The sequence below is a fragment of the Ranitomeya imitator genome, chromosome 5 (assembly GCF_032444005.1).
Source record: "Ranitomeya imitator isolate aRanImi1 chromosome 5, aRanImi1.pri, whole genome shotgun sequence".
Lineage (NCBI taxonomy): Eukaryota > Metazoa > Chordata > Amphibia > Anura > Dendrobatidae > Ranitomeya > Ranitomeya imitator.
In genome coordinates this window covers 366,843,791-366,861,217 of record NC_091286.1, presented here as the reverse complement: position 1 = coordinate 366,861,217, position 17,427 = coordinate 366,843,791, and the positions used below count along the sequence as shown (strand labels likewise).

At 43.3% G+C, this 17,427-nt stretch overlaps 1 protein-coding gene across 7 annotated transcripts in view; it reads left to right on the top strand.

Annotated features, from left to right (window-relative positions):
* Window positions 1-336: 336 nt before the first annotated feature.
* The window catches only part of FAM135A (family with sequence similarity 135 member A), a 134,994-nt gene continuing 117,903 nt past the window's right edge, over window positions 337-17,427 (top strand). For 3 of the 7 annotated variants that reach the window (XM_069726638.1, XM_069726640.1, XM_069726635.1), the window contains exon 1: window positions 460-573. In XM_069726638.1, coding sequence (XP_069582739.1) covers window positions 501-573 — 73 coding nt within the window. In that variant the 5' untranslated portion in view covers window positions 460-500. Of the gene's footprint in view, window positions 574-17,427 lie in introns of all 7 variants that reach the window. The other 4 variants (XM_069726641.1, XM_069726639.1, XM_069726636.1 and 1 more) reach the window with 3 other exon arrangements.

Genomic DNA, 17,427 nt, shown 5'->3' with positions numbered 1-17,427 from the left:
TGTAATGCCCCTGCACTGTATACCGCCTCCTGTAATGCCCCTGTACTGTATACCGCCTCCTGTAATGCCCCTGCACTGTATACCACCTCCTGTAATGCCCCTGCTCTGTATACCGCCTCCTGTAATGCCCCTGTACTGTATACCAACTCCTGTAATGCCCCTGTACTGTATACCGCCTCCTGTAATGCCCCTGCACTGTATACCGCCTCCTGTAATGCCCCTGCTCTGTATACCGCCTCCTGTAATGCCCCTGCACTGTATACCGCCTCCTGTAATGCCCCTGCACTGTATACCGCCTCCTGTAATGCCCCTGCTCTGTATACCGCCTCCTGTAATGCCCCTGTGCTGTGGGCGCCTGTACATCCCCGCTCGGTGTTATCCCCGGTGACAGCTCTGGTGCGAGGCAGGTCAGTGTGGCGGCTGCCCCCTCCTCCCGGCTGTCATTCAGAGGCGGAGCTCGGTGCTTCTCTCCTCCCCTCCGTGTGGCCGTGGCTGGTCGGATGGCTGTCCTACTCCAGGCCGGGGCTTTGGCCGGGTCTCAGCAGCTCGTGTATTCCTCCTCAGCGGCGGCCGGTAAGCGGTGTGTGCGGGTGTGAGGTTGCGGCTCAGCGGGCTCAGGCCCGGCGGCACGGACATAGCTGTGCGGTGTGTGTGTGTGTGTGTGCAGGGTGTGACAGTGTGTCCGCAGTGTGAGCGTAGGTGCTAGCCGTGTGCCCTGCTCGGGTCTGTGGGTATATTGCGGTGTGTGGTCCCCATTGTACCCTCCACTATGGTAAGCGATATAGGACCTGGGGCAGAGTGGCCATTGTGGCAGAGGGAGGTAAATTGTCGGGTGTAAGCATGGCTTAGTGCCTGGCTAGTGCCCACCTGAAAGGAAAGTGCCAGGGCATGGAGATCCAGTGGTGGCACCTGCTCACCTGGAGAGAAACACATATTTCTTATTGCATCTGAATTCCCAGTACTGGAGCACGTCACACACATCCAACTTTCCCAGGGCCCCGAATGGAGACTTAGGAACTAAGACTGGAGATGTGTCAGCTCATAGGTAGTCCTGGAGTCTGAGAAAGCTGGGGTCCTGTCCTTGTAACAGATCACTGATAATGGGTAACTATAGTAATAATAGATCACTGATAGAGGGTAACCATAGTAGTAATAGTAGATCACTGACAGTGGGTAACCATAGTAATGGTAGATCACTGACAGTGGGTAACCATAGTAATACTACATCACTGACAGTGGGTAACTATAGTAATAGTAGTTCACTGACAGTGGGTAACTATAGTAATAGTAGATCACTAACAGTGGGTAACTATAGAAATAGTAGATCACTGACAGTGGGTAACTATAGAAATAGTAGATCACTGACAGTGGGTAACTATAGAAATAGTAGATCACTGACAGTGGGTAACTATAGAAATAGTAGATCACTGACAGTGGGTAACTATAGAAATAGTAGTTCACTGACAGTGGGTAACTAGTAATAGTAGATCACTGACAGTGGGTAACTATAGTAATAGTAGATCACTGACAGTGGGTAACTATAGAAATAGTAGATCACTGACAGTGGGTAACTATAGTAATAGTAGATCACTGACAGTGGGTAACTATAGTAATAGTAGATCACTGACAGTGGGTAACTATAGAAATAGTAGATCACTGACAGTGGGTAACTATAGTAATAGTAGATCACTGACAGTGGGTAACTATAGTAATAGTAGATCACTGACAGTGGGTAACTAGTAATAGTAGATCACTGACAGTGGGTAACTATAGAAATAGTAGATCACTGACAGTGGGTAACTATAGAAATAGTAGATCACTGACAGTGGGTAACTAGTAATAGTAGATCACTGACAGTGGGTAACTAGTAATAGTAGATCACTAACAGTGGGTAACTATAGAAATAGTAGATCACTGACAGTGGGTAACTATAGAAATAGTAGATCACTGACAGTGGGTAACTATAGTAATAGTAGATCACTGACAGTGGGTAACTATAGTAATAGTAGTTCACTGACAGTGGGTAACTAGTAATAGTAGATCACTGACAGTGGGTAACTATAGAAATAGTAGATCACTGACAGTGGGTAACTATAGTAATAGTAGATCACTGACAGTGGGTAACTATAGTAATAGTACATCACTGACAGTGGGTAACTAGTAATAGTAGATCACTGACAGTGGGTAACTATAGAAATAGTAGTTCACTGACAGTGGGTAACTATAGTAATAGTAGATCACTGACAGTGGGTAACTATAGAAATAGTAGATCACTGACAGTGGGTAACTATAGTAATAGTAGATCACTGACAGTGGGTAACTATAGTAATAGTAGATCACTGACAGTGGGTAACTATAGTAATATTAGATCACTGACAGTGGGTAACCATAGTAATAGTAGATCACTGACAGTGGGTAACTATAGTAATAGTAGATCACTGACAGTGGGTAACCATAGTAATTGTAGATCACTTACAGTGGGTAACCATGGTAATAATATGAGATTACTGATAATATGTAACTATGGTAGTATTAATAATAATTATAATAACTACAGATTATTAATAGATCACTAATAATGGTGTTGTAGCTGTTTTGCTGTGACCCAAAGTCAGATTTCCAGATCACCAACGAGGCCAAATTAAGAGATTAGACCCTCCAAATAACGAGGCTCGGAGAAAAGAATAAGAATCGATTAATAACAAATACTGATTAATAATAGATAATCACAGATTTCTAATATAAGGTGTTACTAAGGAGAAGTGGTGCTGTAGGGGCTCCAGTACTAACCATCATGTGCTGAGTGGCCCCCTGGAAACACAGCAGGAGTTGGTGTCACCCCTGCACATGGGAACTCGGGTGTTCCCTTCGTCTGGACCCCCATTGATCATCCATTGATTGTCCATATACTGGCTGCAGTCTGATCTGAACTCACAACCTCCCTATAAGTTTGGGCCAGGAGACCCGTGGTCAGGGCGCGGTGGCCGATATATATGGACCATGGCATACGCTGTGATCATGGCCTTAGGCTCTTGAGTCCTCTAGGGCTCAGGACTTTCTCTTTTAGCTTTCACCATCCATGAGCACAGAGGTGAGTGTGAGTGGCGGCCTGCGGTCCTAGTCATGTGTGTATTCCAGCCTATGGCTTGGTGCACGTCTGCTTCTTCCTTTATATGAGTGATCCTCCTCCTCCTCCTTCGGCCTCTCTCACATGACAGTATTTGTGCCAGCATTTCGCATCGGTATTTGAAAGCCAAAACCAGGAGAGGATCAAAAGCTAAGCATTGCCCAAACGTCTTGTGGCAGAGGCCTTAGGCTATGTTCACATGTTGATTTTTTACTGCTTTTTATTCTGCAGCCAAAACCCAATCTCATGGCAGTAAAAATGCTATAAACAAAACACAGGTATTGCTGGTTTTTCTCTTGCAGCGTTTTTGCTTGCGTTTTTCAGGATCCCAAAATTCAGCTTTGCTCCAGCACCATGCAAGCATGAACAATACACAAGATGTTAGGCCACCAGTGCAAGACGTCTGTGAAACCATAAAACATTTTTGGGGAAAAAAAGGGCAAATTGATCATATTATTCAGTGGAAAAAGATATTTATGTTTGAAAAAATAGTGACTATTCTGAACAAAAAGTTCATGAGATTATGAAAAAATACAGAATTACAAATGTAACAACAGCCGGGGAGTGGAATTGGTTTGGAATACATTACCTAAGACATTGGCAGTGCATTTTGTAGGGCGGACAATGTTTACTTTCAACATTGATCAGGCAGTGTTCAGTTTCACACATTGGTCAGACAACGTTTAGTTGTACACATTGGTCGGCCATTGAGTTGCTTATGCAGTGTTTACTTTAACACATAACTAATGTAATTGTGCTGTACTAATCCTGACTGCCATTCTCAGGTGAAGAGACCAAGATATTTTGGTTTAAACTTGAGAAAATCAGAAAAATAAATGGCTTTCCCATCCTGCTGTACGTTTTGCGCACATGTCACTATGGATCATAAAAGTTACATAGTTACATAGTTATTAAGGTTGAAGGAAGACTATAAGTCCATCTAGTTCAACCCATAGCCTAACCTAACATGCCCTAACATGTTGATCCCATGTGGCAAAGCGTAAGCTCCACCTTGGGGAAAAAATTCCTTCCCGACTCCACATACGGCAATCAGACTAGTTCCCTGGATCAACGCCCTATCAAGGAATCTAGTATATATACCCTGTAACATTATACTTTTCCAGAAATGTATCCAGTCCCCTCTTAAATTTAAGTAATGAATCACTCATTACAACATCACACGGCAGAGAGTTCCATAGTCTCACTGCTCTTACAGTAAAGAACCCGCGTCTGTTATTAAGATTAAACCTTTTTTCCTCCAAACGCAGAGGATGCCCCCTTGTCCCTGTTTCAGGTCTATGATTAAAAAGATCATCAGAAAGGTCTTTGTACTGTCCCCTCATATATTTATACATTAAAATAAGATCACCCCTTAGCCTTCGTTTTTCCAAACTAAATAGCCCCAAGTGTAATAACCTATCTTGGTATTGCAGACCCCCCAGTCCTCTAATAACCTTGGTCGCTCTTCTCTGCACCCGCCCCAGTTCAGCTATATCTTTCTTATACACCGGAGACCAGAACTGTACACAGTATTCTAAGTGTGGTCGAACTAGTGACTTGTATAGAGGTAAAATTATATTCTCCTCATGAGCATCTATGCCTCTTTTAATGCATCCCATTATTTTATTTGCCTTTGTAGCCGCTGCCTGACACTGGTCACTAAATGTGAGTTTGTCATCTACCCATACACCCAGGTCTTTTTCATTGACGGTTTTGCCCAGAGTTTTAGAATTAAGCACATAATTATACATCTTATTACTTCTACCCAAGTGCATGACCTTATATTTATCCCCATTAAAGCTCATTTGCCATTTATCATCCCAAGCTTCTAGTTTACATAAATCATCCTGTAATATAAAATTGTCCTCCTCTGTATTGATTATCCTGCAGAGTTTAGTGTCATCTGCAAATATTGAAATTCTACTCTGAATGCCCCCTACAAGGTCATTAATAAATATGTTAAAAAGAAGAGGGCCCAATACTGACCCCTGTGGTACCCCACTGCTAACCGCTACCCAGTGCAAGTGTGCTCCATTAATAACCACCCTTTGTTTCCTATCCCTGAGCCAGCTCTTAACCCACTTACACATTTTTTTCCCCTATCCCCATTATTCTCATTTTATGTATCAACCTTTTGTGTGGCACCGTATCAAAAGCTTTAGAAAAGTCCATATACACTACATCCACTGGGTTCCCTTGGTCCAGTAAAGTGATGGACTGAACAGAAGGGGAAAGGAATTAAAGCAGGCTATGCTACATCGAATATGTGAATTTTTTTATAAGGCCACATATAAAGAGCCATGGGTCAGCCTCATCGAAAACAAATAGGTAATTATTGTTGGTGATAGCCTGCAAGGACTTCTCCACTGAGGAAAGGAGTAGCTCCTCTTTCTACTGGCTCATAGACTAGATCTGGAGAAGAGGACCCCTTTATGATGTCCATATCCCCCAAATGATTGGGATTGTATTGATCAAATAATCCTTGTGACATGTTCTTATTGATACAGATTATACTTAACTCAGGATAGGCTAAAAATACCCGCATTACTGTATTTAATATATGCGTATACAGGTCCTTCTCAAAAAATTAGCATATAGTGTTAAATTTCATTATTTACCATAATGTAATGATTACAATTAAACTTTCATATATTATAGATTCATTATCCACCAACTGAAATTTGTCAGGTCTTTTATTGTTTTAATACTGATGATTTTGGCATACAACTCCTGATAACCCAAAAAACCTGTCTCAATAAATTAGCATATCAAGAAAAGGTTCTCTAAACGACCTATTACCCTAATCTTCTGAATCAACTAATTAACTCTAAACACATGCAAAAGATACCTGAGGCTTTTATAAACTCCCTGCCTGGTTCATTACTCAAAACCCCCATCATGGGTAAGACTAGCGACCTGACAGATGTCAAGAAGGCCATCATTGACACCCTCAAGCAAGAGGGTAAGACCCAGAAAGAAATTTCTCGACAAATAGGCTGTTCCCAGAGTGCTGTATCAAGGCACCTCAATGGTAAGTCTGTTGGAAGGAAACAATGTGGCGGAAAACGCTGTACAACGAGAAGAGGAGACCGGACCCTGAGGAAGATTGTGGAGAAGGACCGATTCCAGACCTTGGGGAACCTGAGGAAGCAGTGGACTGAGTCTGGTGTGGAAACATCCAGAGCCACCGTGCACAGGCGTGTGCAGGAAATGGGCTACAGGTGCCGCATTCCCCAGGTAAAGCCACTTTTGAGCTACAGAGAAGCAGCACTGGACTGTTGCTAAGTGGTCCCAAGTACTTTTTTCTGATGAAAGCAAATTTTGCATGTCATTCGGAAATCAAGGTGCCAGAGTCTGGAGGAAGACTGGGGAGAAGGAAATGCCAAAATGCCTGAAGTCCAGTGTCAAGTACCCACAGTCAGTGATGGTGTGGGGTGCCATGTCAGCTGCTGGTGTTGGTCCACTGTGTTTCATCAAGGGCAGGGTCAATGCAGCTAGCTATCAGGAGATTTTGGAGCACTTCATGCTTCCATCGGCTGAAATGCTTTATGGAGATGAAGATTTCATTTTTCAGCACGACCTGGCACCTGCTCACAGTGCCAAAACCACTGGTAAATGGTTTACTGACCATGGTATTACTGTGCTCAATTGGCCTGCCAACTCTCCTGACCTGAACCCCATAGAGAATCTGTGGGATATTGTGAAGAGAAAGTTGAGAGACGCAAGACCCAACACTCTGGATGAGCTTAAGGCCGCTATTGAAGCATCCTGGGCCTCCATAACATCTCAGCAGTGTCACAGGCTGATTGCCTCCATGCCACGCCGCATTGAAGCAGTCATTTCTGCCAAAGGATTCCCGACCAAGTATTGAGTGCATAACTGAACATTATTATTTGATGGTTTTTTTGTTTGTTATTAAAAAACACTTTTATTTGATTGGATGGGTGAAATATGCTAATTTATTGAGACAGGTTTTTTGGGTTATCAGGAGTTGTATGCCAAAATCATCAGTATTAAAACAATAAAAGACCTGACAAATTTCAGTTGGTGGATAATGAATCTATAATATATGAAAGTTTAATTGTAATCATTACATTATGGTAAATAATGAAATTTAACACTATATGCTAATTTTTTGAGAAGGACCTGTATATATATATAGTGCTGTGCAAAGGTCGTAGGCAGGGGTGGTAAAAATGCAATTTTGATAAAATCAGTGTTTTATATGCTGCAGATCTAGCAGTTCTCTGAATGCTGAGCTTTGTATAACCCCGCCCACACCACTGATTGGCAGATTTCTGTGTATACTGTGTAAAGGCAGAGAGCTGTCACTGTGGGGGCGGGGTTACAGAGAGCTCATGAACATGGTAGCATGTTTACTAGTCCTAGTGGTGATCTGTTAATTTTATCAATACTACAGTAAGCTGCCTGGAAAGTGACACATCATTGGAATTGGGTTATTTAGCCCTACATACAGTACAGACCAAAAGTTTGGACACACCTTCTCATTTAAAGATTTTACTGTATTTTCATGACTATGAAAATTGTACATTCACACTGAAGGCACCAAAACTATGAATTAACATGTGGAATTATATACTTAACAAAAAAGTGTGAAACAACTCAAATTATGTCTTATATTGTAAGTTCTTCAAAGTAGCCACCTTTTGCTTTGATGACTGCTTTGCACACTCTTGGCATTCTCTTGATGAGCTTCAAGAGGTAGTCACCGGGAATGGTCTTCCAGCAATCTTGAAGGAGTTCCCAGAGATGCTTAGCACTTGTTGGCTCTTTTGCCTTCACTCTGCGGTCCAGCTCACCCCAAACCATCTCTATTGGGTTCAGGTCTGGTGACTGTGGAGGCCAGGTCATCTGGCGTAGCACCCCATCACACTCCTTCTTGGTCAAATAGCCCTTACACAGCCTGGAGGTGTGTTTGGGGTCATTGTCCTGTTGAAAAATAAATGATGGTCCAACTAAACGCAAACCGGATGGAATAGCATGCTGCTGCAAGATGCTGTGGTAGACATGCTGGTTCAGTATGCCTTCAATTTTGAATAAATCCCCAACAGTGTCACCAGCAAAGCACCCCCACACCATCACACCTCCTCCTCCATGCTTTACGTTGGGAACCAGGCATGTAGAGTCCATCCGTTCACCTTTTCTGCATCGCGCAAAGACACGGTGGTTGGAACCAAAGATCTCAAATTTGGACTCATCAGACCAAAGCACAGATTTCCACTGGTCTAATGTCCATTCCATGTGTTCTTTAGCCCAAACAAGTCTCTTCTGCTTGTTGCCTGTCCTTAGCAGTGGTTTCCTAGCAGCTATTTTACTATGAAGGCCTGCTGCACAAAGTCTCCTCTTAACATTTGTTGTAGAGATGTGTCTGCTGCTAGAACTCTGTGTGGCATTGACCTGGTCTCTAATGTGAGCTGCTGTTATCCTGCGATTTCTGAGGCTGGTGACTGCGACTTGGTTAGACTTATCCTCAGAAGCAGAGGTGACTTTTGGTCTTCCTTTCCTGGGGCGGTCCTCATGTGAGCCAGTTTCTTTGTAGCGCTTGATGGTTTTTGCAACTGCACTTGGGGACACTTTAATAATAATAATAATAATAATCTTTATTTTTATATAGCGCTAACATATTCCGCAGCGCTTTACAGTTTTGCACTATCAGTATATCTTTGGAATGTGGGAGGAAACCGGAGTGCCCGGAGGAAACCCACGCAAACACGGAGAGAACATACAAACTCTTTGCAGATGTTGTCCTGGGTGGTTTTCCCAATTTTTCGGACTGACAGAACCTTAATTTTTGAAAATAATGACGGCCTCTCGTTTTTTTTTACTTAGCTGCTTTTTTCTTGCCAAAATACAAATTCTAACAGTCTATTCCGTAGGACTATCAGCTGTGTATCCACCAGACTTCTGCACAACACAACTGATAGTCCCAACACAATTTATAAGGCAAGAAATCCCACTTATTAATCCTGACAGGGCACACCTGTGAAGTGAAAACCATTCCAAGTGACTACCTCTTGAAGCTCATCAAGAGAATGCCAAGAGTGTGCAAAGCAGTCATCAAAGCAAAAGGTGACTACTTTGAAGAACCTAGAATATAAGACATAATTTCAGTTGTTTCACACTTTATTAAGTATATAATTCCACATGTGTTAATTCATAGTTTTGATGCCTTCAGTGTGAATGTACAATTTTCATAGTCATGAAAATACGGAAAAATCTTTAAATGAGAAGGTGTGTCCAAACTTTTGGTCTGTACTTCTCTCAGATTATGTGGAAAAAAACTGGTGACAGTTCTTAAAGGGAACCAATCTTCATTGTAAGGCACAAAGAGTCTTGGGGGTGATGATACGGCCCCCACAGAGCATCAGCATAGTCAAGTCTGCCTGGAATAACATGAAGTGACAAGAATTTGCAAAAGCCTACATCCATTGAACATCAGTGGTTAGCTCTCCAAGATGTTTGGAAGAACCTTCCAGCCAAGCTGTGGTCAATCATGGGCACTGGCACCCCATTCATTGGTAATGACCTCCAGAGATAGCAGAGCGCTGCACTGGACGGGTCGTCAGCACTCCCATAACAATGAATGGAGTGGCAGTGCACATGATCAGCATCCACTTAGTTTACACGGAGCTCTGAAGGACCCCAGTTTTCGGGATTGGGGCTTCCTTCAACAACTGTGTGCACATGTACCCAGAAGAACGGCTTTGAAGGCAAAGGGCGGTCACACCAGTTAGTGACTTGATTTAGATTTCTCTTTGCCTTTCAAGTTTGTTAATTAATGAAAATAAACTATTAACCCTTCTATTTCTGAAAGCATTCTTGCTTTGCAGCATTTTCCACTCCTTTCTGAAACTTTTGCCCAGTACTATCTGAATATCTATTGTTTGACTGCGCTGATCCATCTGCTCCGTGCACAGGCCGTTCCTCCAGACCCATCACAATGCCGTCACTCAGCAGCACCTTATTGTTGTGTTAGTAGTGAAACTGGATTTGTGGCTTCTATCCCTCCGACGTGAGACCATCTCGTAAAGCTGTCTCCCACGTGATGTCACCTGTGCACAGTCATCTGCTCAGCATTCTTATTCCTAGCGTGGTTTGGGGCTGTCCATGATCCAGCATGTCCTGGCGGATGGGCTGGACCCTGTAAGATATAGTAGGATTTGGATGGACCTTTGACGGTTTTCTGCTACCAGTCACCTAGTTCTTGTGCTCTTCGTGGTTAAATACTGTTTATTTTGCTTGCACATATCTTATTACTCAGTGTGTGCACCTTCCTCTGTAAACTGGTGAAATAATAGGTGTCTGGGGGCTTAAAATGGTTAATTCTAGCGCCAAGCCTGCAGTTATTGTGGCACTAGAGAATACGCGGAGGTTTATATGTCTGAGCAGAGCATGGTGTCCTATAATGCCGGGCTTTGTGTACTGTTCACTGTAAGATTCTAGAAGGATATGACTGATCCATTAGGGTCTGCTTTAGTCACAAGTGTAAAGTGGATCCGTATAGCTTGGGGACAGGTACGCAACCTGTGCCGTAAATTGGCCCTCACTTTAGCCATATAATAGGGGCTGGGGTAGATTTGCTCTTCTGGCGTGACGAAGGGCAAACACATGGTATGGGGGGCACTCTATGAATACACAGTGTTGTGTGACTTATCATGCGTCTGTGTGGCTTCTTTTTTTTCTGGATAAAACATTACAACATAGTATATGTTATTCTAATAGTCACATAACAATGGACACCTAACAGAAAAGAACGAACACAAGTGTGAGCACATGCAACTTTTTTCCTATGTTTTTTAATCTAATTATTGTGTTTTTGGTGCAGATTTGATGCAGCGTTTTTAGTGTAGTGTTGCACTTCAAAAAATAAATGCTTTTTTACGTGCACATTTTTGTGCTCCCCGTGTAATGGTACTGTACAACGCATGGAAAACAGCTGCAGATCCGCACCGTGGCCACAGCAGATTTGGTTTTCCATAGGTTTACATGGTACTGTACACAGCAACATCAAATCCGCAACGTGTGCACATAGCCTTACTGTTGATACTCACTTTGCCCGATCTTTCATCGTTTGTCGGGGAGAACCAAGAGGCACCATCTACTTGAGATGGCTGCCTGTCCTGGATGTAGACAAGTCAGTTCTCCTGGATGGTCAGATAAAAGAGAAGGAGATGTTAGCACTGGAGGGGTGTTTGGAGAGAGGGTCTATTGTACAAGGAAGAAGGTAAGGAGGGGTCATATCCCGTCTATGCAGTGGCTGTGTCCTGTGCCCCCGGTCACTGCACTCACACGCTTCCTCTTCCTATTACCGCTATCCTCAGTGCCATAGTAATGTACCAGCAGCTGACATAGCATGGATATTTCATTGCCAGATGTGTGACTTCTGGATCTATGAGGAGCCTGGACAAAATCTCAATTATTTGTGATTTTAATTATATATTTTTTAGCTTGTATAGCAAAAAGTATAAAAAAAAAAAGTCTGAGCTTGTTATGTGGATCCAGGAGACAATCTGTAATGCACTAACAAGCATGAAATGTGCTGAAATTGGTAGTTGCTGCATCTTAGGAAAGTTGTAAAAGCAGGTTACCTAAATTCAAGTTTTCTTGGCGCCAGTATGTGCGTTTTTCTTCGTGCTAATACACACTTGATATCTATAGTGTTTAGACATGTGATTTTCTGTTGTGCCAATGCACACTTTTATCTATAGTGCTAACACGTGCGGTTTTCTTCGTGCTAATACATGCTGATATCTATAGTGCTAACACGTGCGGTTTTCTTCGTGCTAATACATGCTGATATCTATAGTGCTAACACGTGCGGTTTTCTTCATTCTAATACACTCTATAGTGCTTACACGTGCGTTTTTCTTCGTTCTAATACATGCTGATATCTATAGTGCTAACACTTGCGGTTTTCTTCATTCTAATACACTCTATAGTGCTAACATGCGGTTTTCTTCGTGCTAATACATGCTGATATCTATAGTGCTAACATGCGGTTTTCTTCGTGCTAATACATGCTGATATCTATAGTGCTTACACGTGCGGTTTTCTTCGTGCTAATACATGCTGATATCTATAGTGCTTACACGTGCGGTTTTCTTCATTCTAATACACTCTATAGTGCTTACACGTGCGTTTTTCTTCGTTCTAATACATGCTGATATCTATAGTGCTAACACGTGCGGTTTTCTTCATTCTAATACACTCTATAGTGCTAACATGTGCGGTTTTCTTCGTGCTAATACATGCTGATATCTATAGTGCTAACATGCGGTTTTCTTCGTGCTAATACATGCTGATATCTATAGTGCTTACACGTGCGGTTTTCTTCGTGCTAATACATGCTGATATCTATAGTGCTTACACGTGCGGTTTTCCTCGCGATAATACATGCTGATATCTATAGTGCTAACACGTGCGGGTTTCTGCGTTCTAATACACGCTAATATTTTTTGGGGCTAATACATGCTATGATGCAGTCATAGTTGCAGTTTCTATTAAATTAGAATTTAGTTGTAGGAAGTGATCCAAGAACTGTTTCTTTGAAGAAACCACATGAAAATACTTCAATAAAAATTTCAATTAAAATTGCGGTTTTGCAATTGATGGAAGAACACCACATGTAGACTATGCCACTGGTTGTAAAAACGTGCCCTGAAGAATATGCTGTTTTCAGGAGCGCTACAGGAAAGAAAACCCCCGTAAAGCAGTTTGTGCGCATTGAGTACATGCAGCAGAATGTTCTGGGTAGGCTCGTTTCTGATGCGGTTTTACTTGCCGTCTTTTTCCATTTGTTAGCATGGATGAAAAGTGCTGGAAAAACTCTGAAAGAACTGAAAGGCTGCAGTTTTTAAAAATGCTGTGAAGGTTCAAAGCTGCAAAGAAAAAAGTAATGTCCGTAAGATTTCTGAACTCTCATTGGCTTTGCTGGTTCACATACATGGGGAGTTAGTGTAACTCTAGTTTTTTGCGATTGTTTCCCTTCCTGCCATGCACCCTACAATATTATGTGCAGGAGAGGATGAGCTGCCCACCAACCATGCCCCCATAAATGATGTGGAGGCATTCATCTGTATGGCTGGCTGCAGATGCTCCAGGAATAATTCAGTGCTACTGTTCCAGGAGCTGGCGGCCTCTTGGGAGATGTGTCGGCGTGCAGAGGGTTAAGCCGATTGTCACACAGGAGAATACCGCAGAGAACGGGGCTATTGTATGAGCGGCCATCACATGGATCACAGCATGATCATTTCCTAGATGGAGTCCTAAACAGCGTATGCTCCATGACTCCTCACACTAAGGGCTCGAGCAGACGACCGTGTTATCGGCCTGCGGACGATCCAACAAAACATCGGATCACACTGTGGGGCCGGGCACATGTCAGGTTTTTTCCTCGGACAAAGCCAGTCCGGGGAAAAGATTCGCAGCATGCCCGAGATTGATTTGATCTTCGGATCACACTCAGCCATGCAAGTGAATGAGTTCATGGAAAACAGCAGACTGCACTTGTGAGCACATCTGAGTGCAGTACGATTTCCACAGACTGACAAGATGGAGGACTGACATTTGCTCAGCTGTTCCCATCAGTCACGCAAACTTCTGTACTCTTGATCTTCATTCAGACTCCTAACTCATTGCAGTTCTGAATGAGCAACAGTAGAGGTCACGACCCCTGGTCTAGTAATCATAGGGTCCCAGCAGTGGGTCCTCCCCAAAAAAACAGACATTAATCATCTCTTCTGTTGATAGGTACATGTCATTCCAGTGTTGTCACTTACTTGGCTACTTGCTTTAGTTTTGATAAAATCACTTTTATCTGCTGCAAATCTACCAGCTCTCAAATGCTGAGCTCTGTATAACCCCGCCCACACCACTCATTGGCAGGTTTTTCAGAAAGCAGTGCATAGGCAGAAAGCTGTCAATCAGTGGTGGAGGTGGGGTTGTACAGAGCTCATGAGTATGAACGGCAGCAGGCTTACTAGTCCTCTAGTGATAATCTTCTGCTGATGAACAGTGATTTTATCAAAACTACAGCAAGCAGCCCCTTAAGTGGCAGAGCGTTGGAATTGGGGTCTCTGTCCCTACTTTATGCTGCTCACAGATTAGGAGGGAAAAAAACGTGGTTATAGATTCCCTTAAGGGTTCAGGAGGCACTAAGCATGATCTAGGCAGGACCTGTAAGTAGATATTGGCATTTCTTATACAATAACAATCTGGGAGCATCTTTGTCCATGACGGAGTTGTGCAGCTCCTCTGTTCTCCTTCCTGGAAATGTGTGACTGAGATGAGGAGCCATTTTCCTTAATAATGAATTGCATGGAATGTGTAGGGGCACTGCCATCTGGTTACACAGCGCCATGCAGGTCCTCCTAGATCTCCAGGAGGAGTGACCGAGGATTGGGGTGATGCAGAAGATAGGCAGGTCAGGAGCGCGGACAGATCCTCGGTCATCTAATATCTGTGTATGTGAGGAGCTGTACACTCGCCCCATTCCACCTGTCAATTGAAGTAAGAAGTCCATGTGATGAATTACGTCCTGATAAGTAGAGGCCCATAGTGGACAAAATGTCAGCACATAAAGTGTCAGCAGTAACCGTTCAGCGAGGGCTTATTCAGACATCCATGATTCTTCACATACTCAGAAATCAGTGTTTGGGGTCCGAGTGTCATCAGAGTTTGGTCAGTGTCACTTTTTACCACCAGTGTTACATCAGCATTAGAAGAGTGCATTAAACATAAATAAATGAACAACACAGCTTGACTTATGCATTACAATGTTAGAGGCAATCTGTCACCAGGTTTTTGCTACCTCATCTGAGAGCAGCTTAATGTAGGGGCAGAGACCCTGATTCCAGCAATGTCACTTAGTGTACGTTCCCACGTTCAGCAACTTCTGCGGGTTTGACGCTGTGTATTTAGCGAGCGTCAAAACCGCAGTGGCCAGATGTGACAGCATAGTGGAAGGGATTTCTAGAAATCTCATGTCCTCTATGTGTGCATGTGCGCCTGCAGATCACTAACGTGTGGCGCGTCTTTCAGGGCGGCAGCATGTCCATTTCTCTTGTGAAGATGCGAGTTTCCACAACAGAAATGTCACCAATAGAATGTATAGGTGAGCACATGTGGACTTACCTCTGTTCTATAGAATGCAGCGAAAATATACTGCATCCAATATGCTGCTACTTCCGGATCGTGAGCACATGGCCTTACTGGACGTCTTGCTGCAGGTATGATACAGATCTACCGAGTCTGTATAACCATGCCTCCGCCATTGATTAACAGCTCTCTGTGTACACTGTGCATAGGCAGAAAGCTTCCAATGAATGGTGTGGACAGAGTTATACAGTGTTCACCTATATGAAGAACTACATGACACAAGGTTTACTAGTCCTCCATTGATAAAATCACTGTTTTATCAGATTATCAAAATTATAGAAAGCAGCCCAGTAAGTGTCAAATCACTGGATTCAGGGTCGTTACCTCTACATTATGTGGACTCAGATTTGGTGGCAAAAGCCTGGAGACAGATTCCCTTAAATCAGACACCATGTGGATTGTGCACTGATGCCCTCCGTGTGCTGTCTGCCATTTCACAGTCCCATAGACTTGTATGGGTAAATATGATCCATTACTATAGATGTCAGTGATTCTCTTTTTTTTTTTTAACCATCACCGTTCACAAAAAAATAAAACCCAGTCGTGAATAGCACAATATAGTATAATATGTACATCAGTGAAAACTGCAAGTGTGAATGAGGAGCAGAGTTATATGGGACAGGCAGGAGTCAGAAGAAAGGTAATACGAGGTTTTCTGGTTTGGGAAATGTGTCCAGGCGCAGTTTGCTGTAAAAGAAAACAAAAACCAGACCCTCGTTCTTCCCTCACAGGGGGCGCCGTGGCTGGCAGCACTGAGGTCGGGTCGCCAGCTCTGCACCCAACGCCTGAGCTCAGCTGCTCATGTCTCTACTCCGGAACAAGCTCTGAATTCGGTAATTGGCTGCAGCGTTGTTTCTTTACATAAGGCACTGCAGACAAACAAAAATCGAGGCAGCAAATGGGATCTTGCGCTGGACCTGAGGAGGGTGTCTAAACCAAAGTTTTATTTATTTTTTGTTGTGTTTGGTGACAGAGCTTTTCTAAAACTGGACAATCCCTTTAAACAAAAGCAGCTGCTTACCGGCCTTCTGTAAGTCTGTGGGTTTTACATCTTTACTCTTCCAGATTTTGGACTAGGTTGGTTCAGGCAATGTTCTTACGCAAACAAGCCTGATGGATGGCGGCCATCTGTTGGGACATTCCTCTGCTGAATGCTGTCCTTGCCCAATGGCAGAGCTGCACCCCAACGGTGGAAGCTCCGCGTAGGCCAAAGATTACCGCAGAGACTGACCAGTCACTCTATGCATTCGGGGACAGCCAACACAACCTTCGGGCCACTCTGAGTACTTGACACTGCAGATTTTTGGGGATAAATCCAAGTACGGTAACCTAATTTACTTAATGGGTGCAGAAATGCTTCAGAGAACTGCCCCATCAAAGCTCCTGTGAGAACATTGCCTTACACTTCCATGCGCACAGACTAAACACTACAGCTGGTATAAAACAAGCCCTCCACGGACGGAAAATATGGCTCTCGGAAAATGACCACACACACTTTTTTTTTTTCACCTGTAAAAAGAATATAAAAAACTATGCAAGTTTGCTACTGCCACAATTGTACTGACCTGCAGAATCATGTTACAGTTAATTTTTTTGCCACAAAATGGATTTCTTAAAAGTGAACCCCCCCCCCCCCAAAAAAAAAAAAAATGACGGCTGAATGATCTTTTCACTATTTCACCCCAATTCGATTTTTTTTCCCGTTTCTCAGTACATTATATGGTGAAATTGAATAGCGACTTTCACACTACATCTCTTCCCACAAAAAGCAGGTCAATGAAAAATGTAAAAAAGTTAATGACTCTTGCAAGAAGAGGAGGCAAAAAAATTAAAATTGGCCCCATCAGGAATTTTTAACCCCTTGTCGCCGAAGGCCACACACTTACATCCTACAAGGGCTCCCTGAATTTGTTGCGGGTACATAATGTAAGCCCACATCTTTCCCAGCAGGCTGTGTCTGTGCTATCCAGCCATCAACTGCCCCTAACAGCCGCAGGTGGAGGACAGCATGGGCATTTAACTGGTTTCACTGTTAACCTGTTACATGCCATTGTCTCCAACAGTGGCATTAACACGGGGGGTGTGCTGTTCTGATATCCCATCGGCGCCCTGGTGACGTCGTT